Here is a 23,815-nt window from a genome sequence, read left to right as displayed (position 1 = left end):
AGAAAAACCACAAAAATCTAAAAGCATCTACGTTCGACACGACTCTTTAGGCACGCACTGGCCCGATTCGTTTCTCAGCAAACCAGGTTTGCATTGGCAGCCTGTAACGCATTCCTGAAACACAAGTAGAAGCGGACGATTAGAAATGCTGCAACGAATGCAATTTCTTCGTTTCTGAAATTGTAGGCTTGCAATACTAACCAGCGTGAAAATTTTTGGCCCAGGGTTTTTGCAAGTTGGTGGACAGGCTGTACCGCACTCGTTCCAATCTTCATTTGGTGGACAGGCTGTACCGCACTCGTTCCAATCTTCATTTGGTGGACAGCGGTCAACCTCATCGGCCGTTGAATTTGTTAAACGATTTATTACAAACTGAGAAAATTATTCCTAAAGTACTAAAACATTGAATGAGAAAAACCACAAAAATCTAAAAGCTTCTACGTTCGACACGACTCGTTAGGCACGCACTGGCCCGATTCGTTTCTCAGCAAACCAGGTTTGCATTGGCAGCCTGTAACGCATTCCTGAAACACAAGTAGAAGCGGACGATTAGAAATGCTGCAACGAATGCAATTTCTTCGTTTCTGAAATTGTAGGCTTGCAATACTAACCAGCGTGAAAATTTTTGGCCCAGGGTTTTTGCAAGTTGGTGGACAGGCTGTACCGCACTCGTTCCAATCTTCATTTGGTGGACAGGCTGTACCGCACTCGTTCCAATCTTCATTTGGTGGACAGGCTGTACCGCACTCGTTCCAATCTTCATTTGGTGGACAGCGGTCAACCTCATCGGCCGTTGAATTTGTTAAACGATTTATTACAAACTGAGAAAATTATTCCTAAAGTACTAAAACATTGAATGAGAAAAACCACAAAAATCTAAAAGCATCTACGTTCGACACGACTCTTTAGGCACGCACTGGCCCGATTCGTTTCTCAGCAAACCAGGTTTGCATTGGCAGCCTGTAACGCATTCCTGAAACACAAGTAGAAGCGGACGATTAGAAATGCTGCAACGAATGCAATTTCTTCGTTTCTGAAATTGTAGGCTTGCAATACTAACCAGCGTGAAAATTTTTGGCCCAGGGTTTTTGCAAGTTGGTGGACAGGCTGTACCGCACTCGTTCCAATCTTCATTTGGTGGACAGGCTGTACCGCACTCGTTCCAATCTTCATTTGGTGGACAGGCTGTACCGCACTCGTTCCAATCTTCATTTGGTGGACAGCGGTCAACCTCATCGGCCGTTGAATTTGTTAAACGATTTATTACAAACTGAGAAAATTATTCCTAAAGTACTAAAACATTGAATGAGAAAAACCACAAAAATCTAAAAGCATCTACGTTCGACACGACTCTTTAGGCACGCACTGGCCCGATTCGTTTCTCAGCAAACCAGGTTTGCATTGGCAGCCTGTAACGCATTCCTGAAACACAAGTAGAAGCGGACGATTAGAAATGCTGCAACGAATGCAATTTCTTCGTTTCTGAAATTGTAGGCTTGCAATACTAACCAGCGTGAAAATTTTTGGCCCAGGGTTTTTGCAAGTTGGTGGACAGGCTGTACCGCACTCGTTCCAATCTTCATTTGGTGGACAGGCTGTACCGCACTCGTTCCAATCTTCATTTGGTGGACAGCGGTCAACCTCATCGGCCGTTGAATTTGTTAAACGATTTATTACAAACTGAGAAAATTATTCCTAAAGTACTAAAACATTGAATGAGAAAAACCACAAAAATCTAAAAGCTTCTACGTTCGACACGACTCGTTAGGCACGCACTGGCCCGATTCGTTTCTCAGCAAACCAGGTTTGCATTGGCAGCCTGTAACGCATTCCTGAAACACAAGTAGAAGCGGACGATTAGAAATGCTGCAACGAATGCAATTTCTTCGTTTCTGAAATTGTAGGCTTGCAATACTAACCAGCGTGAAAATTTTTGGCCCAGGGTTTTTGCAAGTTGGTGGACAGGCTGTACCGCACTCGTTCCAATCTTCATTTGGTGGACAGGCTGTACCGCACTCGTTCCAATCTTCATTTGGTGGACAGGCTGTACCGCACTCGTTCCAATCTTCATTTGGTGGACAGCGGTCAACCTCATCGGCCGTTGAATTTGTTAAACGATTTATTACAAACTGAGAAAATTATTCCTAAAGTACTAAAACATTGAATGAGAAAAACCACAAAAATCTAAAAGCATCTACGTTCGACACGACTCTTTAGGCACGCACTGGCCCGATTCGTTTCTCAGCAAACCAGGTTTGCATTGGCAGCCTGTAACGCATTCCTGAAACACAAGTAGAAGCGGACGATTAGAAATGCTGCAACGAATGCAATTTCTTCGTTTCTGAAATTGTAGGCTTGCAATACTAACCAGCGTGAAAATTTTTGGCCCAGGGTTTTTGCAAGTTGGTGGACAGGCTGTACCGCACTCGTTCCAATCTTCATTTGGTGGACAGGCTGTACCGCACTCGTTCCAATCTTCATTTGGTGGACAGCGGTCAACCTCATCGGCCGTTGAATTTGTTAAACGATTTATTACAAACTGAGAAAATTATTCCTAAAGTACTAAAACATTGAATGAGAAAAACCACAAAAATCTAAAAGCTTCTACGTTCGACACGACTCTTTAGGCACGCACTGGCCCGATTCGTTTCTCAGCAAACCAGGTTTGCATTGGCAGCCTGTAACGCATTCCTGAAACACAAGTAGAAGCGGACGATTAGAAATGCTGCAACGAATGCAATTTCTTCGTTTCTGAAATTGTAGGCTTGCAATACTAACCAGCGTGAAAATTTTTGGCCCAGGGTTTTTGCAAGTTGGTGGACAGGCTGTACCGCACTCGTTCCAATCTTCATTTGGTGGACAGGCTGTACCGCACTCGTTCCAATCTTCATTTGGTGGACAGCGGTCAACCTCATCGGCCGTTGAATTTGTTAAACGATTTATTACAAACTGAGAAAATTATTCCTAAAGTACTAAAACATTGAATGAGAAAAACCACAAAAATCTAAAAGCTTCTACGTTCGACACGACTCGTTAGGCACGCACTGGCCCGATTCGTTTCTCAGCAAACCAGGTTTGCATTGGCAGCCTGTAACGCATTCCTGAAACACAAGTAGAAGCGGACGATTAGAAATGCTGCAACGAATGCAATTTCTTCGTTTCTGAAATTGTAGGCTTGCAATACTAACCAGCGTGAAAATTTTTGGCCCAGGGTTTTTGCAAGTTGGTGGACAGGCTGTACCGCACTCGTTCCAATCTTCATTTGGTGGACAGGCTGTACCGCACTCGTTCCAATCTTCATTTGGTGGACAGGCTGTACCGCACTCGTTCCAATCTTCATTTGGTGGACAGCGGTCAACCTCATCGGCCGTTGAATTTGTTAAACGATTTATTACAAACTGAGAAAATTATTCCTAAAGTACTAAAACATTGAATGAGAAAAACCACAAAAATCTAAAAGCATCTACGTTCGACACGACTCTTTAGGCACGCACTGGCCCGATTCGTTTCTCAGCAAACCAGGTTTGCATTGGCAGCCTGTAACGCATTCCTGAAACACAAGTAGAAGCGGACGATTAGAAATGCTGCAACGAATGCAATTTCTTCGTTTCTGAAATTGTAGGCTTGCAATACTAACCAGCGTGAAAATTTTTGGCCCAGGGTTTTTGCAAGTTGGTGGACAGGCTGTACCGCACTCGTTCCAATCTTCATTTGGTGGACAGGCTGTACCGCACTCGTTCCAATCTTCATTTGGTGGACAGGCTGTACCGCACTCGTTCCAATCTTCATTTGGTGGACAGCGGTCAACCTCATCGGCCGTTGAATTTGTTAAACGATTTATTACAAACTGAGAAAATTATTCCTAAAGTACTAAAACATTGAATGAGAAAAACCACAAAAATCTAAAAGCATCTACGTTCGACACGACTCTTTAGGCACGCACTGGCCCGATTCGTTTCTCAGCAAACCAGGTTTGCATTGGCAGCCTGTAACGCATTCCTGAAACACAAGTAGAAGCGGACGATTAGAAATGCTGCAACGAATGCAATTTCTTCGTTTCTGAAATTGTAGGCTTGCAATACTAACCAGCGTGAAAATTTTTGGCCCAGGGTTTTTGCAAGTTGGTGGACAGGCTGTACCGCACTCGTTCCAATCTTCATTTGGTGGACAGGCTGTACCGCACTCGTTCCAATCTTCATTTGGTGGACAGCGGTCAACCTCATCGGCCGTTGAATTTGTTAAACGATTTATTACAAACTGAGAAAATTATTCCTAAAGTACTAAAACATTGAATGAGAAAAACCACAAAAATCTAAAAGCTTCTACGTTCGACACGACTCTTTAGGCACGCACTGGCCCGATTCGTTTCTCAGCAAACCAGGTTTGCATTGGCAGCCTGTAACGCATTCCTGAAACACAAGTAGAAGCGGACGATTAGAAATGCTGCAACGAATGCAATTTCTTCGTTTCTGAAATTGTAGGCTTGCAATACTAACCAGCGTGAAAATTTTTGGCCCAGGGTTTTTGCAAGTTGGTGGACAGGCTGTACCGCACTCGTTCCAATCTTCATTTGGTGGACAGGCTGTACCGCACTCGTTCCAATCTTCATTTGGTGGACAGCGGTCAACCTCATCGGCCGTTGAATTTGTTAAACGATTTATTACAAACTGAGAAAATTATTCCTAAAGTACTAAAACATTGAATGAGAAAAACCACAAAAATCTAAAAGCATCTACGTTCGACACGACTCTTTAGGCACGCACTGGCCCGATTCGTTTCTCAGCAAACCAGGTTTGCATTGGCAGCCTGTAACGCATTCCTGAAACACAAGTAGAAGCGGACGATTAGAAATGCTGCAACGAATACAATTTCTTCGTTTCTGAAATTGTAGGCTTGCAATACTAACCAGCGTGAAAATTTTTGGCCCAGGGTTTTTGCAAGTTGGTGGACAGGCTGTACCGCACTCGTTCCAATCTTCATTTGGTGGACAGGCTGTACCGCACTCGTTCCAATCTTCATTTGGTGGACAGCGGTCAACCTCATCGGCCGTTGAATTTGTTAAACGATTTATTACAAACTGAGAAAATTATTCCTAAAGTACTAAAACATTGAATGAGAAAAACCACAAAAATCTAAAAGCTTCTACGTTCGACACGACTCGTTAGGCACGCACTGGCCCGATTCGTTTCTCAGCAAACCAGGTTTGCATTGGCAGCCTGTAACGCATTCCTGAAACACAAGTAGAAGCGGACGATTAGAAATGCTGCAACGAATGCAATTTCTTCGTTTCTGAAATTGTAGGCTTGCAATACTAACCAGCGTGAAAATTTTTGGCCCAGGGTTTTTGCAAGTTGGTGGACAGGCTGTACCGCACTCGTTCCAATCTTCATTTGGTGGACAGGCTGTACCGCACTCGTTCCAATCTTCATTTGGTGGACAGGCTGTACCGCACTCGTTCCAATCTTCATTTGGTGGACAGCGGTCAACCTCATCGGCCGTTGAATTTGTTAAACGATTTATTACAAACTGAGAAAATTATTCCTAAAGTACTAAAACATTGAATGAGAAAAACCACAAAAATCTAAAAGCATCTACGTTCGACACGACTCTTTAGGCACGCACTGGCCCGATTCGTTTCTCAGCAAACCAGGTTTGCATTGGCAGCCTGTAACGCATTCCTGAAACACAAGTAGAAGCGGACGATTAGAAATGCTGCAACGAATGCAATTTCTTCGTTTCTGAAATTGTAGGCTTGCAATACTAACCAGCGTGAAAATTTTTGGCCCAGGGTTTTTGCAAGTTGGTGGACAGGCTGTACCGCACTCGTTCCAATCTTCATTTGGTGGACAGGCTGTACCGCACTCGTTCCAATCTTCATTTGGTGGACAGCGGTCAACCTCATCGGCCGTTGAATTTGTTAAACGATTTATTACAAACTGAGAAAATTATTCCTAAAGTACTAAAACATTGAATGAGAAAAACCACAAAAATCTAAAAGCTTCTACGTTCGACACGACTCTTTAGGCACGCACTGGCCCGATTCGTTTCTCAGCAAACCAGGTTTGCATTGGCAGCCTGTAACGCATTCCTGAAACACAAGTAGAAGCGGACGATTAGAAATGCTGCAACGAATGCAATTTCTTCGTTTCTGAAATTGTAGGCTTGCAATACTAACCAGCGTGAAAATTTTTGGCCCAGGGTTTTTGCAAGTTGGTGGACAGGCTGTACCGCACTCGTTCCAATCTTCATTTGGTGGACAGGCTGTACCGCACTCGTTCCAATCTTCATTTGGTGGACAGCGGTCAACCTCATCGGCCGTTGAATTTGTTAAACGATTTATTACAAACTGAGAAAATTATTCCTAAAGTACTAAAACATTGAATGAGAAAAACCACAAAAATCTAAAAGCATCTACGTTCGACACGACTCTTTAGGCACGCACTGGCCCGATTCGTTTCTCAGCAAACCAGGTTTGCATTGGCAGCCTGTAACGCATTCCTGAAACACAAGTAGAAGCGGACGATTAGAAATGCTGCAACGAATACAATTTCTTCGTTTCTGAAATTGTAGGCTTGCAATACTAACCAGCGTGAAAATTTTTGGCCCAGGGTTTTTGCAAGTTGGTGGACAGGCTGTACCGCACTCGTTCCAATCTTCATTTGGTGGACAGGCTGTACCGCACTCGTTCCAATCTTCATTTGGTGGACAGCGGTCAACCTCATCGGCCGTTGAATTTGTTAAACGATTTATTACAAACTGAGAAAATTATTCCTAAAGTACTAAAACATTGAATGAGAAAAACCACAAAAATCTAAAAGCTTCTACGTTCGACACGACTCGTTAGGCACGCACTGGCCCGATTCGTTTCTCAGCAAACCAGGTTTGCATTGGCAGCCTGTAACGCATTCCTGAAACACAAATACACGATTACAAATGATACAACGAATGCAACGTCCCCGTTTCTGAAATTGTAGGCTTCGAATACCAACCAGCGTGCAAATTCTTGGTTTAGGATTTTCGCAAGTTAATTGACAGGCTGTTCCGCACACGTCCCAGTCCTCGCTCGGTGGACAGCGGTCACCCCCAGGAGCCCCTTGATTTGTTAAACGATTTATTAGGGTCTAAGAAAAGGATTTCTATAAAATTGTATAGCTAATTGATATTGTTACTAATATATTAGAAATGAATTTCTCGTACTGAAGTAAAGAAAGTATCAACGCGTTGACGACGATAAGATACAAACTAATTTAATTATTTATTTAACAAAATACGCGTACCTACATATTTTCTTCTCCCCAAATATTTAAGATTTTAACATATTACCTAGTTCGAATACAAAGATTTCGAGAAATATGAATCACAATGGTTTGGTATCTTCAGAGGTATATTTACTGTACACACATTTGAAAAGTGCTGTGTTGTAAATGGTTGTTATGTCGAAAATTTTCTGCAATAAATAAAAGCAAACACCTTGGTATGACAGTTATTTTGTCTTCTAATTATTTTAACTGAAATATATCCTAAATGAATAACTTCTCGACATAAGCAGGTTAATACCTTTTTAGTGTATTTTCTACATACATCATTATATTATGTAATTATAATACACAATTCCATTTAAAAAAACGAAATTGTCCTTCATAAGACCTTTACGCGTTCACTCACGAAAAAACTAATAATCATATTGTTACATATCCGCGGTTGATCTTGTTCGATCTGTCGGACGTCTGTTGTGTTAGCACTACGAGGTGTCCGCTATTTAACGATTACTAGGCACGAAGGACCACCTTCCTTGATCGGAAGGAAATGAATTAGGGGTGCAACTATGGGTTTAAACAAACTATATTTCGACTATGAGGTGAGACAGCGTCTAGAGGAAGTCAAGTCACGGTCCGAAGTATGGGTCGAAGAGCACTAAGTGACTTTGCTAATGTTTGACTTCTTAGAGCGATCTGCCTGGGAGAACACGAGTTACAAAGAATCTAAGCTCGGTTCTCCCCACTACGCTAAAGTCTCAACCCTACTTCGGGGGTTTGGTGGGAGGATCTAGGGGCTGGGTGCTTGAGACAGGCCCAGGGTTCGCCAAGGCCCCGCCCCCCGACTAGAGAGGACGGCAGCCGCATTGGCGCGGCTGCTGCCGAATGTCGGGGGGCCGGATTTGAAAGTACGCCGCCTCTATACGGAGGTGGTGCGGTCTATAGCCCTGTATGGGACCCCCGTATGGCACCGCTCGCTCGAGGCCAGCACGCCCAGCCGCAAACTCTTAGAAAGAGTGCGGCGGCGGCTGGCCTTGCGGGTCATATGGGAATAACGCACCATCTCCACCGAGGCGGCGGGACTCCTCGCCGTGATTCCACCCTTCACTGTGGTGGCGGCGGAGCGGGCGAAGCTATACCACATCGCCCGCTCCTTCCGCCGCCCGCCGGGAGTGGAACTCACGCGCGGGGAGGAGTTGGAGCTCGAGGGCCGGAATCGCCAGGCCCGGACGGAAAGTCTTTCGGAGTGGAGGGCGCTGCTAACGTTTAAACGGCAATAAATTTGTTAAATAAAAAAAAAAAAACAAAAATAGCACAACCATAAACTTGGAGTCATTTTAACGCTCGAATCCTTTATCTTCTCGATCCATCGTTCATTTTTTTCCCAGATCGATGCTTCCCTCTTGCAACGACGTACAAAAACGTCATTTGGAACAGCGTTCTATTTTATTAAACATTACCGTACGTCGTTCTTCCATCAAGCAATCAACTCGATATCGTATAATCCGTTAATTACGGAATCTTCTTTTTCCGTCGTGAATTTAACCAGCAAGCAATTATTATTGGCACCAATTTCTCTACAAATATGGAACCCAGATTGAAATCAAGAAGTCAAGTATTTGAGCAACGTATTTGAGCAAATATTGAAGGGAGCCTGCTGAATTCCAGGAGATATTCCTGTTTGAATTTAATATGAACAATCTTGGCTATCGAATACGTATTCTCTCAATTCGCACGATAGATTCTGTCACTCTCGAGTGCATTTGTTTCCACGAAATTTTGAACGATGCTCTTTTGCACCGTGCGATCATTTATTTTCGCCGAACGTAAACATCTATTAAAAATAGCTATTGCAAGTTACATGTCCGAAGATATTTAACATAGATTGTATTATAGTGTTATGTAAATTACTTCGTGCGTCACTGCGCACAGATAACTGTCCAGCTGTGAAAATGCAAACAGTGGATCAAAATTGAGATAACTAGCATTTGTAAAATCTTTAGGAAACCTAATTAAAATCCGTAGCTACTGATAAAGCACGTGTTCTGCGCCAGGCAGATCTTTTAGAGGAAGTGACTTTCCTTGATGCATTTACGACAGCTGTTGACTTTTGTTATCTCAGAACGCATATATCGCTTCTCTTCAAGTTGGTTAGATGTAATAGTTAATACATTTTTATTTTATGTCTCCCGAGTATGCTGTACTTCCTCCACTCTTTCAGAACGTACAACAAGTTGTTATGAATAATCTACTATTCTGGGATCATAAAGCGTAGAGTGTACTATACAATGCACCTGGAGAGGTCTCCGTAACAGGAGGGCACCATGTGGTATTTTGATGCTATGGTCAGCTTCTACCATGAGCGCGCTTCTAATTATACAATACAAGTTTGTTATTTGAAACAGTGGACCTTGAACGATGCAAGTTTGTCATTTGAAGCAGTGAACTTTGTTTTAAGCGAGAATATATTAATCCGTCAATGAATGGCACATTTTCCGGCAATAAATCTCTCAACGATAAAGATCGAGGTCAACCATCGTAAAATGCTCCTACACATCGTGCATGTGACGTCTCCTCAGCTTTTAAATCAAATCGGCACGTGCCGACAGAAGACACGAGCCAAGCTCTCTCCTGTAAAATCAATGAAAATAAAAGTGGAAATCTAGGATGTTAAAGAAAATTGTTATCTCTTCAATTTTCATTTAATTGATTTAATGTTAGACCAGTATCTAGAAAATTCTGATTTTTAACAGAACGTTGTTGCATATGCCGTAATTGAGTAAATATTTTGCAATGAAAAAATCATTGGGATGTATAAAAAATCATGGTGCAACCGGAAATTGACGGGAAGACGTAAATAATAAAATTAATAAATTTGTTTAATATGATAATCGAATTTTGTTCATCGAAATATTATTGTAATCAATATACCTACCGTTGTTACAATGTAGTTCAGTAGTATATCGCATCATTTATGTTATTGAAAAGTATACTACTAAACTAAACATTTAAATTAAAGTCAATGGAAATTTGTAAACGGAGAAAATAATTTACGATTAAAATGATTAATGTACCGTTAATGTTTGACAAAGATGTAAATAAAAACATCAGTACGTCTCTTTGTATTGAAATTTTATACTAGTAAATATACTGTTGCCAAAACGGTTGTCAAAATAAAATAACGCTATACCAGCTGTCGTATAACAGCCGATGTACACGTACATAAGCTGAAGGATTTAGATTTGAACAAATCTCCTCGGAAGTATCGACATTGAAAATTTATTTGTTACACGCTGCGCTGACGGAACGGAGTTGTAGAATTTCTATCAATCGGAGATCATGACAGTCGAACAAAAACGACCATAGAAATGTGAATGAGAAAAAGTTACTTGAACCAAGAAAATTATTTTCATTTTTTCCGCAAAAATCTGGTATTTTGAATTACACGATCTAGTCATTTAAACTCCGTCAATTTCATTTCATTGTCCAACACTGTAAATGTGAAATGGCGGAAAAACTTTATGGTACTTAGTAGAAATTTCACATTTTGTTTTCTGTTTAATAAAAAAGAAAATGATTAGAGATTGTGTAATGAAAATTGCTTGAGAGTAAAATTGCATTCTTGTTCTCGTACGAAATTTTTGAAATGAATTTGCATGCCGATTCGCAGTATAAAATTATTTTCCAAGCCCCGGACTATTACTCCTGATATTCAGATTTCGTGCCGATGTAAAATGGACGGAATTACTCTCTTGGCAAGGAGTGGATAGACATCAATTACAAACAAACTTTCAGGGAAGTTCTGATTACTAACATATCGAAAATGCGGAAAGTTCATAATATGGAGCTATGACGGACGATGAAAGTATGTGGACACAATACCGGAACTAGCGTTCAGCGAATTAGAGAGCCGAGTTACGAAAGTTGCCTTTGTGTCACAGCAATTCTGAACGAAGAGATGTTTGCGTGCGTTTTATAATTGAATTATACTGTGGCGGCGACAAGCTGGCGCCACGTCTCCGCCATGTGTTTAGTTTTAAGAAAGTATGTTTGTACGAATGAATATCGGGTTGCGTGCTGCGCGATAGCGTCGAGTGGATGTTTAGATGACTGGGTCGAGTGTCGCGTAGGGTGAGTGTGTTTAGTTTAGTTAAGAGTGAATGCAGACCGTGAGAATGAAGAAAGAGGGATTGTTGTGAGGATGCGTTAGCGAGCGAATGGTTAGTTCGTAAGTTAGTTCTGTAAGAGAATTCGTCGAGAGCGGACACGCGGGCTACGCGGGTGTATCGTCCCTCGCACAAATAAAACTCTAGTCCAACCACGAGCTGTACATGCTGATTACCCGTAACCTATCCCGACCGTACTCACCGTCCACAATACCTTCTCGTACATCGCGGATGGATGCTGTCCCTTTAACTGCAAAGATCAGTTGCAGATTCCCATAACTCGTTTTTACTCCCTTCTAAATGTTACAAGATCATATTCGTTCAGATTCGCCGCATCATAACTTGCGCATGAAAAGATTAGTTAACAATTTCTTACAGAACTACTTGTAGGGCCTTGGTAATCGTAAAATAAGAAATCTGAAATCGATCGTGTTGCGGATGGATAGAAGAGTTTGTTTGTAGCGCAAGGGTGGCGATTGTAATGTCGGCTGCCCGTATATTATCGCCCGTATTATTATTGTAATTGCCAGTCAAAATGAATAAATGGAAATGACCGGTAAAGACTTGCTTGCTTCGAGCTCACAGCTTTGTTTTGGCTAGAAGAATTTGTCACCACGTAGTCCAAAATGTGTTGCAGTGCCTTATGCAATTGTTTAAGATGATTTACCGTTTAAATGAAATATATTATAATTGTTTAAAAATAGTTTAATATGCTGTCAAGGAAATCGTCTCGAATGGTAATCTTGAAACGTTATTAGTCGACGAAGCTGTTCAATAAAATGGCATTCATAGCAAACACGTTTCTACATGAAAGTGGTCGATTGCCATGTCACTATGTTTCCTCGCAAGAAAGTATTGTAGATCTGCCCTATGAGATTAAAAACCGATACTTTTGACGTTAGTGGTAAACAATTCGGACGACTTCAGGAAATGCAAATAAACGATCCAAGCGCATTCAATGAAACGAGCCAGTGCGGGTAAACAAAATATCCGGGTGCTAAGCCTGTGGTAGATGTGGTAGCTATCGCTCCTATCGGACTAATCAACTCTGACCTACATACCTTAATTTGTTTATAGCTACTGGCACAGCTTGTTCATTCTACCCTATAGTGGCATTATTGGACGAACGCTGTCCTAAATTGTTATGCGTTAATTCCGCGGTGATCGCGACCGATCCGATGAACAAAATTTGTTGACGACATATTATTACTAGACTGTGGATCTTTATGCAAAATAAAAAAATTGTCCCAAAAATGTTGTATTCCCTTGAAAGGGGTAATTCCTAGGTCATTTGAAGAAACTTTTTTCTTTTCGAAAATGCTCTCCGCGGCTTTGTTAAGGAGTTATTAACGAAAAGCACGGACCAATCAGAGCGCAGCTATAGCGGACGGATTCCGGCTCGACCAATGCCAGCGTCACGCTCGGCGCAACCTGCCGCCATGTCGGTGTCCTTCTGCTGTTGTTGCGTCCTGATTGGTCCGTGTTTTTCGTCGATAACTCCCCAATGAAGCCGCGGAGAGCATTTTAGAAACGGAAAAAGTTACTTGAAATCATCTCAGGAATCGCTCATTTCAAAGCGAATGTTCCGAATTTTTGGGACACCCTGTATAATTTCTCGGTACAGTGTTTACTCAATATATGTCCAAAACACGGTTCTAGCCAGGGACATATATCGGACAGGAGATACTATTCTTTGATCCACGCGATCACACACTCCTCGGCTAGGTCTCTCGACCTCTTGGTGGCAGTGAGGATAGTTTTGAGACTTTTATCGGCTATATTGGGACATATATAGAGTAAACACTGGATCTTCAAGGCGACAACAAGGTGATCGACATTTCCAAAATGGAGTTTTGAAATGGAGTGAGTTTTCCGAAACGGAGCTTGCATGATGAAAAGCACGGCTACTGTTATGCCGCGAAGGCAGATTTTTTCCCATTTTGTATAGAAGGGATGTTTATGGCCCGAGCGGCTGATTTCCGCTATTCTCAGGGAGGTTTTACCAGTGGTAATTTCGGCCGTCCTCGGATTAGTCTCGGAGTCAAGCCCGGCAATCTAAGTTATTAGGGACGTTTGTAGAAAAAACGTGCCTTTGCAGGGTTCTGGCTCTTCGCTTAACGGCAATTGACGGGTCATAAACCTCCACGTGCAAATCAGCTGTTTTCAACTCCGAACGCGAGGGGACCCTTGGGCTCAGGAAGGGGCCCGGGAAAGGCCCTTTCCCTGATCGGGAAAGCGACCAGACCACTAGTTTTCCAGGACCACATTGGTCAATAATGTTTACGGCCACCAAGGGTCCTCGGGTATAAATAGGCTAAGGACACTGCGATCGCGGCTGTTTAAATTTCACCACCAAGAATCGCAACACGGAGACAATCCTTGTCGTTCCCGTATACCTAAATTAGTAAACCAGATTCCGTTTCCTTCAGTGTTTCTTAAGTTTTATTACAGTTACAAGTTTCTTGATCCTAAAGAACTGTCATTTATTTATCCCCATTCGGGACGCGTATACTCAACGGTCCGCTAATACTGTCGGGCATTGAGACAACGCATGAACTACTTATTACATTTAGCGATGCGTAATTGACATGAATAGACAATTAAAGTGTATTACCGGATTTCGGCACGAGCGAAATCTCTTCGAGGAAGATCGTCGATTCGTTTTCGCTCAGTCGTTTCCAACTTGTATTACGTTTCTCGTCAACGTCATAGCGGCATCGTCGTTTCTGCATCCTACTCTAAAATTTAAACGCACAGATCTTTACGAAAAAAAAAAGAAAAAGAAAAGAAGACCACTGCCTTTGCTGTTGCTCGAACAGTGTTTCGATTAAAACTCTGCGACGAAACGACGAAATTCGCGTTCCGTCGCGAGCTCGCGAATCTGACCCGCACGCGAGCCAATCCGTGGCTGGCCCCTTACGCGAACCAATCCGCGAATAGACCCGAGCGCGGACCAATCCGCGAGCGCCGACGCTTCGCGAACTCTTCGCGGGGGGGCGCGCTCTCCGTAGTCCTGTGGGGATTTTTAGTATGGTCCACCACGTCTCCCACGACTCCCAACATCACGGGTCGCCAATGTGGGGATTTTAATGGTGGTGGAGGCGCACAGGTGTACGCACTGCCAAGTTCCGACGGTCCTCCACGCACGTGGGGACTAGGAACATAGATCTCGTAACACACGAGAGATTGGGGTCACCAGTGGCCAGAGGCCACGCGTTCTCTAGCGAGAACGCACGAAATATATGTCCAGACGGACTGTGTTCAATATGGACACGCCACGTGTTCGCGGCAAGGAGGATACAGGTTAGGCACGTGAGGCCCACACCTCACGAGTAATACACACGTCGGATAACGACCGAATAACGAGGTTTATTAAAGCTCACGGCGAGAGTTCGCGATGACAAAATATGTCGAGCCGGCAGTCCTGCGGCACCACGCCGCAGGATACACTTTACGTAGCAGGGACGCTATATGCGCAGCGTATTCTCACGACGACGACTCGGAGAAGAAGAAGAACAAGGCAGAGACGGCAACGCGCTCGTTGCCGCTATCGCCCGGCCGCGCAGGCGCAGAAGCGCTTAACTGCGCGGCTGTGTCGCCGGCCCCACAGTCCTGTGGGAAATTCCTGGTGTCGGACACCAACACACCGAAGTGGGAGTTGGTATGCGTTCCGACGGTCCTCCACGGATGTGTCGGACTGAGAACGGAAACATCGCATCAAGCGAGGGATCGGGGTCACCAGTGGCCAGAAGCCACACGTTCTCTGCTGAGAACGCACGAAATAACCCTGCCCAAGATGGACGCGCCACGTGGCCGCGGCGAATAGGAATTTGGTTAGGGAACGAGGTCCACTCCTCGTGAATAACGTACACATCGGATAACGACCGCAGTGACGAGATTTATTCAACTTAACTCGACAGGAGCAAAGCGATACTCGATGGCAAGTCGCGGCAGTTACAAAATGAAAACCCGGCACGGTCCAGCGGCACTACGCCGCTGGAGTCAGAAAGAATACAGAAAGATACACGTCTATATGCTACGACGATTGCACAGAGAAGAAAACACACGTCTATATACTACGACGGTCGTGCTGAGAAGAACGGGCGAATCGCCGGCGAGGCGCTCCTCACCGCGAACGCGCGGTTAACGCAGGCGCACTAGCGCATGCCCTACGGCACATGCGTCTAGTGCAGCCATCCCCACAGTCCGCGCTTCGCCAATAAATACCGACACACTCAGAGCATACTTCTCTGGCCCTCTTCGCTGATGATACAGCTTTAATAGCTGCCTCTCTCTTCCACCTCCGCTTAGTGAAAATCCTTCAAGATCATCTCGACCTCATTGGTAAATTTTTCAACAACTGGAAGCTCACACTGAACAGCTCCAAAACTCAGGTCATTCTTCCCTCCAGAAGAAGAAAGTATCAAAAGAAAGATCTAACTAGATTAAGGATTAATCAAGATGAGGTTGACTGGTGCGACAAGGTCAGATACCTGGGCGTGGTCTTGGACTCTGGAATGAGGTGGGCACCAGCGGTTCTGGACAGAAAAACGAAAGCGGTGGCAGCCCTTGCTGCGGCCAATGTACTATTTGGCAAGAGATCCAAGCTAAAAATTCATCTGAAAATATTAATCTACAAAACTGTCTCATCTCAAAAACACATCTCATCTCCTTACAGAGAGTTCAAAATAAAGCAATCAAGACTATCCTTAGCTTGGTAATGGATCACCCCACTACAGAAATTCACATAAAATCAGACCTTCCCATGTTAGACAAGGTTTTTCATGCCCTGGTCAGTGGGTTTAAACCAAATGATCACCAAAATCCCTTGATACGTCAAATAGCGCTGTTTGGGAGAGACCAACTACCTTATTCCCCTAGGATTCGTTTCCCTCTGGCCCTATCATCGATACCTGCAGCTCCGTCCACCGTTCCGGCTCCTGGCCCAAACCCGACCGCGTCGGTCTACGGAGGTCTACTACAGCTGCTTGACCGGCTTAACGTTCCGTAAAGCCGTAGTGAGCATTAAGGGATAAACGGATGGGCAAGATGACACGTCGACTCATGGACCCGTGGACTCATCCTAGGACACAGTACCGGCTAGCAACCAGCTTCCCTCGGGGAGTGAATTGCTTACCCTGAAGCTGCAAACTCTTTGCAAGCTCTATCTATAGGTTTTTTGTAAATTTTCTTATAATTCACCTTCACGTTAGCTCACGCTAAACACAATCTATCAATTGACTACCCGATATATCCTTCATGTTTAAAGGTTAGAGAGCCTCTGTTCTAGGTACCTTTGTAACGGTGCATGCCTCGTGCGGGAAGCGCTGCGAGGCGTGCGAGCCCTCCCCGGATTGGCTCAGCGGCCAGGGTTCTTTGGGGAGGGGGAACAAGGTGATTAAATGAGAAACGCTGGGTTAATAATAAAAGAAATGATAATGGTTTATTTTAATTAATCTCGGTGGCCGGATTCCCCGTTGGTCCGGCGACGGGGTCTCGGCGGGAGCCTGTCTCTTGGCCGGCCTGGTTACAAAGAAACAAAGAAACAAAATAAACCGTGAGTGTGGACACCCGGTAACGGCGCGGACCTAGCTTAATTACTGTCGAATAACGCGAGCTTAATCCTAACCGATGGAATACCTAAGTCTAACGTACTTATCTACTATTAACGTGGCTTAATCATACTGTGGCGGCGACAAGCTGGCGCCACGTCTCCGCCATGTGTTTAGTTTTAAGAAAGTATGTTTGTAAGAATGAATATCGGGTTGCATGCTGCGCGAGAGCGTCGAGTGGATGTTTAGATGACTGGGTCGAGTGTCGCGTAGGGTGAGTGTGTTTAGTTTAGTCAAGAGCGAATGCAGACCGTGAGAATGAAGAAAGAGGGATTGTTGTGAGGATGCGTTAGCGAGCGAATGGTTAGTTCGTAAGTTTAGTTCTGTAAGAGAATTCGTCGAGAGCGGACACGCGGGCTACGCGGGTGTATCGTCCCTCTCGGAATAAAAATTCTAGTCGAACCACGAGCGGTACACCTTTAATACCCGTAACCTATCCCGACGGTACTCACCATCCACAATACTTTACACGCGGAGCGTCGGTGTCTCCGGTACTGGTACTGGTCTCGGTGGTCCGGAGTATCGCGGTGGGCGCCGTCCGTCGGTGGACGACGACAGAAAACCGGAGTCGGGCTCGGTACGGTACGGCGGTGCGCGGAGCGCGGGGCGAGCCGGGCTTGCTTTGGCGTCGGCACGGCGATCGGGCGCTCTCGGCGCGGTCCCGAACCCCCACGATTCTCGTCGCGCGGTCGCCTCGGCGAGATGGTCGTAACGGCCGCGGCTCAGCAAGAGATCGTGAATTGGTGACGTTTCCTGCGTCGGCTGAGCTCGCGGGGCGCGGAGAGGAGGTGCGGGATTCGCGGAACGCTCCGTTTGTCGTCCCCGCGCGGCCGCGGCTCGAGTACGTAGACGCAGACGTAAACCTAGGGTCTACGACTCGAAACCGGCGAGGTCGCTCGTCCCCGGTAGTGTACCGTGAGACGAGCTCCACACGCTGCTGCGGTGCTCTGAAAAGAGCAGGCCGTCGATCGACTGCCTCCCAGAACCTATTCGCGGTCTCGGTTTCGGCGTATGGGACGTAAACCCACGTACGCCTCGACCGGTCCCAGCGCTTCGGCGTGTTCGCCCGATAGTAGATCGAGGCTAGCACGATTCCGCGCGGCTGCGAGAGGATCTGGGCTCGGGTGTTCGCCCGAGAACTGCTCCAGACCAACTCGGCTCTCGGGTGATTTCGTCGCGATCTTTATAGCCCGAGCGCGGACCTCGTGTGCTCGTTCGCGAGCCTTCGGCGCACGTCAATTGGTCCGCGCCCGGGCCGGTTTCGCGGATTGGCGCGCGGCTGGTCCTAGTCGGTGATTGGTGCGGGCCTGGTCGCAAACTCGCTCGCAACGAGACGTATGTGTCTCGTTGCACCTTCAACACCCAAACCCTCAGATTAGATTTCCAGGTTAATCCTGTCTAAAAAAAAAAAACGACAGAAGCGGAGTTGGTTTGGAGCTGCTCGTGGAGGATCATCTCCGAGCTCCAGACCACTCGCAGCCGCGTGTAAACGCGCACCCTACGGTCTCGTCCGTGCGTGTGCGTGAGCACGTTGGTATCGGTGGAACGCGTACAAGGAATCGTCCGTGTGCAAGCGAAAGCGATACCGCGAGCGAGATTAGTGCTTCCGAGCATTACTACGCGCCGCGCCAACGGCCCTCTCCCCCCTGCCCGATTCCTGATTCCCGAAATCCTGCGAAATCCGCTCACCGGTCCGCGATCAAACCTCGCGCATCGCCCGCTTAGTCCTTGTCCGGCCGCAGCCGCGTTCGGAGCTCGTCCTGTGGGTTCGTCCGCGAACGAGCAACGACGCCGGTGTCGGGGAGCCCGTTCTCTGGGTTCGTCCGGGTGCGAGCAAGCCACACCGCGGTCTGACAGAGGACGACGGGCTAGGCGTCCCGCCGGTCCGGATACGAGGCCGATTCGCGAGCTCAACCCAGCGCAGGAAACGAATTCACTAAGATCTCGCTGAGCCGCGGTGGTTCCTGCCGCCCAGCCGGAGATCCGGAATCCCGGGCCCCTCCGCCGTTTCCAACCGCCGTTTTCACGATTCTCCGCCGTTTCGCGACTCTCGTCGCTCCGCGTTCCCGCCATATAAGCGAGTCCGATCGCTCCGTTTTAAAGCGAGTCCGTTCGCTTCGCGCTCCGCCGTTTCCGCGATTCACCGCTCCGCGTTCCCGCCGTGAAAGCGAGACCTGTTCACTTTGCGATCCGCCGTTCGGGACGTACCGCCGCGCCGTCCGTATTCCAGAGCGAGTCCTGCTCGCTTCGCGCTCCGCTCCCGCGATTTCTATTACCCGCGTACGATAGGTTTAAGCTGGGTTAAGAGTAGGGTTAAGTTTTGTGCATTAACGTGTCGTCCCCTCGCGCTGCTTACAGCCCGTCGTCTCACCGGAATCCTCCAGCAGGACACTCCGTCCTGCTCCAAAGCACCGGGGGCCAACCGTCGTAAATAAAGTCTACATTATTTTCTTTCATAAATCGTTTCCGTTTATTTCAACCGCTGTCCTTTCCGCCGACCCTGGCGACTGAGCAAATCCAGGAGAGGACAGTACTACCCAACCTTCCTTCGCGAGTAAACGCTTGCGTTAGAAACGCTCCCGTTACAACTCATGTACGAAATACCATCGAATGTTAATGAAACACTTTCCAAACCGGTTTCACAATATCCCGTTTAAATAGTTCCTACACACTAGAAACGTACACAGGGTGTCTCACGCAACTGGACCAGGCTGTATCTCCTAAACGATTGGAAATAGAAGGAACTGTTATATATCAAAGTTACACGGTATCGAAAGTCGTATAACATGCAAACAACTTCACGCACTTCGGTGCATCGACGCGTCTAAAAAATTCAACAGTCCCCATTTTTTAAAATGGATATCTACGTTTTCGACTGGATCGATTGACGCAGTTTTTTGTGCTCTACATAAAAGTACCGACATACTTATGCCCTGAACTTGTTCGTTAGGAAGTTATCGCAGCGAAAAGTTTTCTGAATTGTTCCGGTCCGCCGGCGGATTTTGCGCATTTATGAGAAAACTGAGTAGAAGAAAACCGTCGAAAGTTTAGCAGAATTGGAGTACGTGTAATTTCTGACAGCTTAAAATCATTGGAAAAAGAAGAAAATTTCTATTTGACAAGGACAGAAGCGAAAGCGTGAGAGACAAGCTAGAAGTCGCCTATCGATTACCTCTAACAACGATGACAGTTGAAGAGGCCCAGGAACGCTTGCCGGAACTTTCTGTGCATGAAATAGTATGTGATGAGATGGCAGCAGCTGGAAACATAGGCGAGTAACTGGACCAGGCTAATGCCCGTGCTTCCGACCACAGAATCTACCAATTGCGGGGTGAAAAAGTGCCAGGTATTGATCACGTACAGCGGTGTCCAACAGATGAAGAACTCCAGCACAATTACGAACAGCATTCTGATCACCTGTAATTCATGTACGCCGTTAGAACACTCGCCAATCGACTGTTACGTTCCGCCGAGCCCTCCACGAAACAGCAACCCCCGACTCGCGGGTTCTCCGTTATCCAGACGTTCTCGAGTTATCGGGAAAGTGCATTCCTTTCGATCAATTGAACCGCTAAAAGCTACCTTTTTAATCCATTTACTACTCCGACGCCCCGAGAAGTTCTCCCGACTTCAAAAGTTTCGAAAACTCACAACTCCCCTTTGTATTCTTGTTTGTGTTTTATGCCGACGTTGTAACCGTAATTTTAAAGTGATCTTAAGATATTGAAATTAACATCATACTAATATCGAACCTTTACCACTCGGTGGTGGTAAGCCTAGTTATTCGGGTAATTTATTCTAATTGTAACATGTTATTGATCAAGCTCTTCGACAGTGAAATGCCAAGAAGAATAATATTAAACAATTTTTACCGTTAAGTTTATACGCTAAATGTTCTTTATTTGCAGTATTTACGGAGATAATTCACGGGTTCAAAGCTTAACTCGTTAGTTCCTGCATAACTCGTTTCCACGGAACTTTTATTATACAGACTCTAAAATACCTGCTCCACGGGAACGCTTTTTAAAACAGTTTCGATAGACAACTTTTCCTTCCGTGCAAATTCCACGGGAACAGTTCGCAGAGAATTTCTTTAAAAATTAATATACGTCAGTAACGGTTGATTTCAATCCTTGACTTTTACGGTTGACTTGCATTTTCGAACTTGTGGGGTTACTTTCGCATAGGGTTAAATTTTTTCCATGAAAATCAGTTAATAATGGTATATATCTCATTTTTAATATTCATTATGCTTTAAAAATAAGCATAATTCATACAAGCACAGTAATTGGCACCCCCAAAATCAAGAAGACGAATTCGGTTTATTTGTCGGAGGTGTACAGTGTGTCTCGGTATAATGAGAAAGAGACGAGCATGATATTTGTGAAAAACTTGATTTCCATTATCACGGAGCGTATACCTATGTACAACATCCTAATCTGGGTATTACGCACCTTTTTCTTGGCCTGGATGCTCTTGCCCGTGTAATTGCTACGTATTGCATGTTGTTTGCTAAAAGGAGAACTCAACCTCTGCTGTTCCTCGTTAATAGTGCCGGTTGCACCTCTCGTCAAATGGCTGTTTCCGTTGATCCTGATTTGTGTCCTTGTTTCAAGAGGAAACTCTGGCCCTTCACAGTTGCTGTTCGGAATTTTAGAAATCCTCGATCTCGGAATGCAAAGCTGTATAGAAAAAGAATGAACTATTGCTGTAGTACTCGGCACAATCATTAGCAAGGACAAAAAGTAAGATATTTTACAAATCTTCGCGAGCATCGAATAATAATTTAAAAGAAATTTAACAATCATTCTGCATAATTAATATTATCCATATTTTTTTGACGAATCAATATTTTGAGAAACTGCTCGAGTAGTTAAATTTGTTATTGAATGATCCACAATCCTTGTGTGTGTTTTGTTCAATATTATTTTTTGGGGTTAGAGAAGTAGAAAATGAGGGATTAGAAAATTAGAGAATCTTTTTAATCATGTGAATAGTATTTCCCGAAAAATTTGGGCCAATGAAAAATAAAAATGACTGAAAAATGGTGGTTTTCGTTAAATGGACAGTGCAGAAACAAAAGGTTATTTATGTTTAACGTGAGACTAACACCTGATGAAAACACTAATCGATCATACATCATGAGGCAAGTCCACGACAAAAGCGAGCAAACGGTCAAACGGTGATCCTATAGGCTATGCCTGCAGCGATCGCGAGCAAATATAAAGGATCTAGCATAGTAACCATGAGCGATATGGCCTGTGGCATAATATACATATCAATTATTATGTTTATGTTTGACAAATAATGAATTTTACTCAAAGTACCGTTCCGAATAATTTCCGGCCCCCGACGGGGTTTATCAGATTGCTATGGAGACAGCAAAGTTATGGTCCAAAGGCATGGAAATACTTTGCTTCACTAAGTTTGTAGCGGCCAGCCTGGGACATCTGGTTATGGCATGGTTACTGCTTTACGCTCTTGGAACGTGACTTTGGGGATTTTTAGAAATTAGGTACGGAGTGGCCTTGTCACCGTTTTAGCTGATGTCCCATTCGTGTCCGTTCCCAGGACGTAGCACTTGTATATAGTTTTCTAGGCCCATGCCATAAATCTGCCCGGGGTCCCATCCTGCCCTTCTCTAGTTTCGCACTTGACGATTGCCAGACGCCCTGGGTCTTTCCCAGGCTCTGACAACTCTTCACCCGTGGTGAGTGGTTGATGGCCCTTGGTTCATCAGGATGGCCTTGGGGCCATCAGGATGTTCCTCGGTCCCATCTTCCACTTTCCAACCGTCCACCCCCCAATTGGTCCTCGTCTTGGCCAATCCGGGATATCTCTCGTCATCCAGGGAAGGGAGGAAAATCCCGAAGCAGAGGGAGGATCTACCCTTTCGTGGGTTCTTGGCTCGATCCTCCCAATCAATTGGCTTCCAAGCACGCTAGGGAAAACGACGTTTTCTAGCTGCTCTCCTGTACGCTATTCATTTGTATTCGGTTACGGCTCAAATCAATCTTGTAAATACAGTCCACTGCTTTAGTTTCGTTACACTTGGTCTCCTTTCTTACAAGAGGAAAACTCCCATCCTTTGTCGACTAGGCATGTGCGGGCCGCCCGATATTCGGGTTCGGGTCGGGTCGCAGAAAGTCGGGCGGGCTCGATTCGGGCGCGCGACACTTCATGACACATCGGGCTACCCGAGAGTTTCGGGCTGCCCGCTCGACTTCGTCGGGCGGGTTCGGGATGAATCGGACAAGTTCGAGCGAGCGAGTTATCACAATACCTGAGATTCAACTCTGCGTTCTTATGAAATACATAATCATAATAATTCGTAATTTTTAATATACTTGGCTTTTTTATAATTACCGTAGGTATAATTGGCAAACATATGCGTAATCTTTACGTTACACGTGAAAAATTTAACAGACAATATTTCTGGCATTCTGACGAATTTGTTCCTCCGAATAAACTTGCATATGCATCGATAATATCATTAAAATATCCTTACGAAGTTACATACACCTAGAAGGTATGAAAATAAGGTAAATTATGGCAATTTTTGACATTTTGTGCTGTTTTTATTAACTGTAATATAACTGACTTAATATCTTGTTGTAATATATAAACTTATTAATAATATAATTTATTAATTAACTGTCATATAATATAATATATAAACTTATTAATAATATAACTTATTAATTAACTATCATTAACCTATCAGAAGTTCTTAAAAAATAATACATAATAATCAAATGTGGTAAAAATAAATAAGTAATAA

At 44.8% G+C, this 23,815-nt stretch overlaps 1 protein-coding gene across 1 annotated transcript in view; it reads right to left on the bottom strand.

The window, feature by feature from the left end:
* Positions 1 to 7,583, bottom strand: part of LOC143364361 (serine protease inhibitor swm-1-like) — a 31,251-nt gene extending 23,668 nt beyond the window's left edge. Inside the window, exons 1-3 of the mRNA XM_076804757.1 lie at positions 7,558 to 7,583; positions 7,170 to 7,242; positions 6,990 to 7,121 (exon numbers count right to left, since the gene is read on the bottom strand). Coding sequence (XP_076660872.1) covers positions 6,990 to 7,121; positions 7,170 to 7,242; positions 7,558 to 7,583 — 231 coding nt within the window. The remainder of the gene's footprint in view (positions 1 to 6,989; positions 7,122 to 7,169; positions 7,243 to 7,557) is intronic.
* Positions 7,584 to 23,815: the final 16,232 nt, after the last annotated feature.

Source organism: Halictus rubicundus, unplaced genomic scaffold (assembly GCF_050948215.1).
Source record: "Halictus rubicundus isolate RS-2024b unplaced genomic scaffold, iyHalRubi1_principal scaffold0497, whole genome shotgun sequence".
Classification (NCBI taxonomy): Eukaryota; Metazoa; Arthropoda; class Insecta; order Hymenoptera; family Halictidae; genus Halictus; species Halictus rubicundus.
This window is presented reverse-complemented; position numbering and strand designations above follow the sequence as displayed.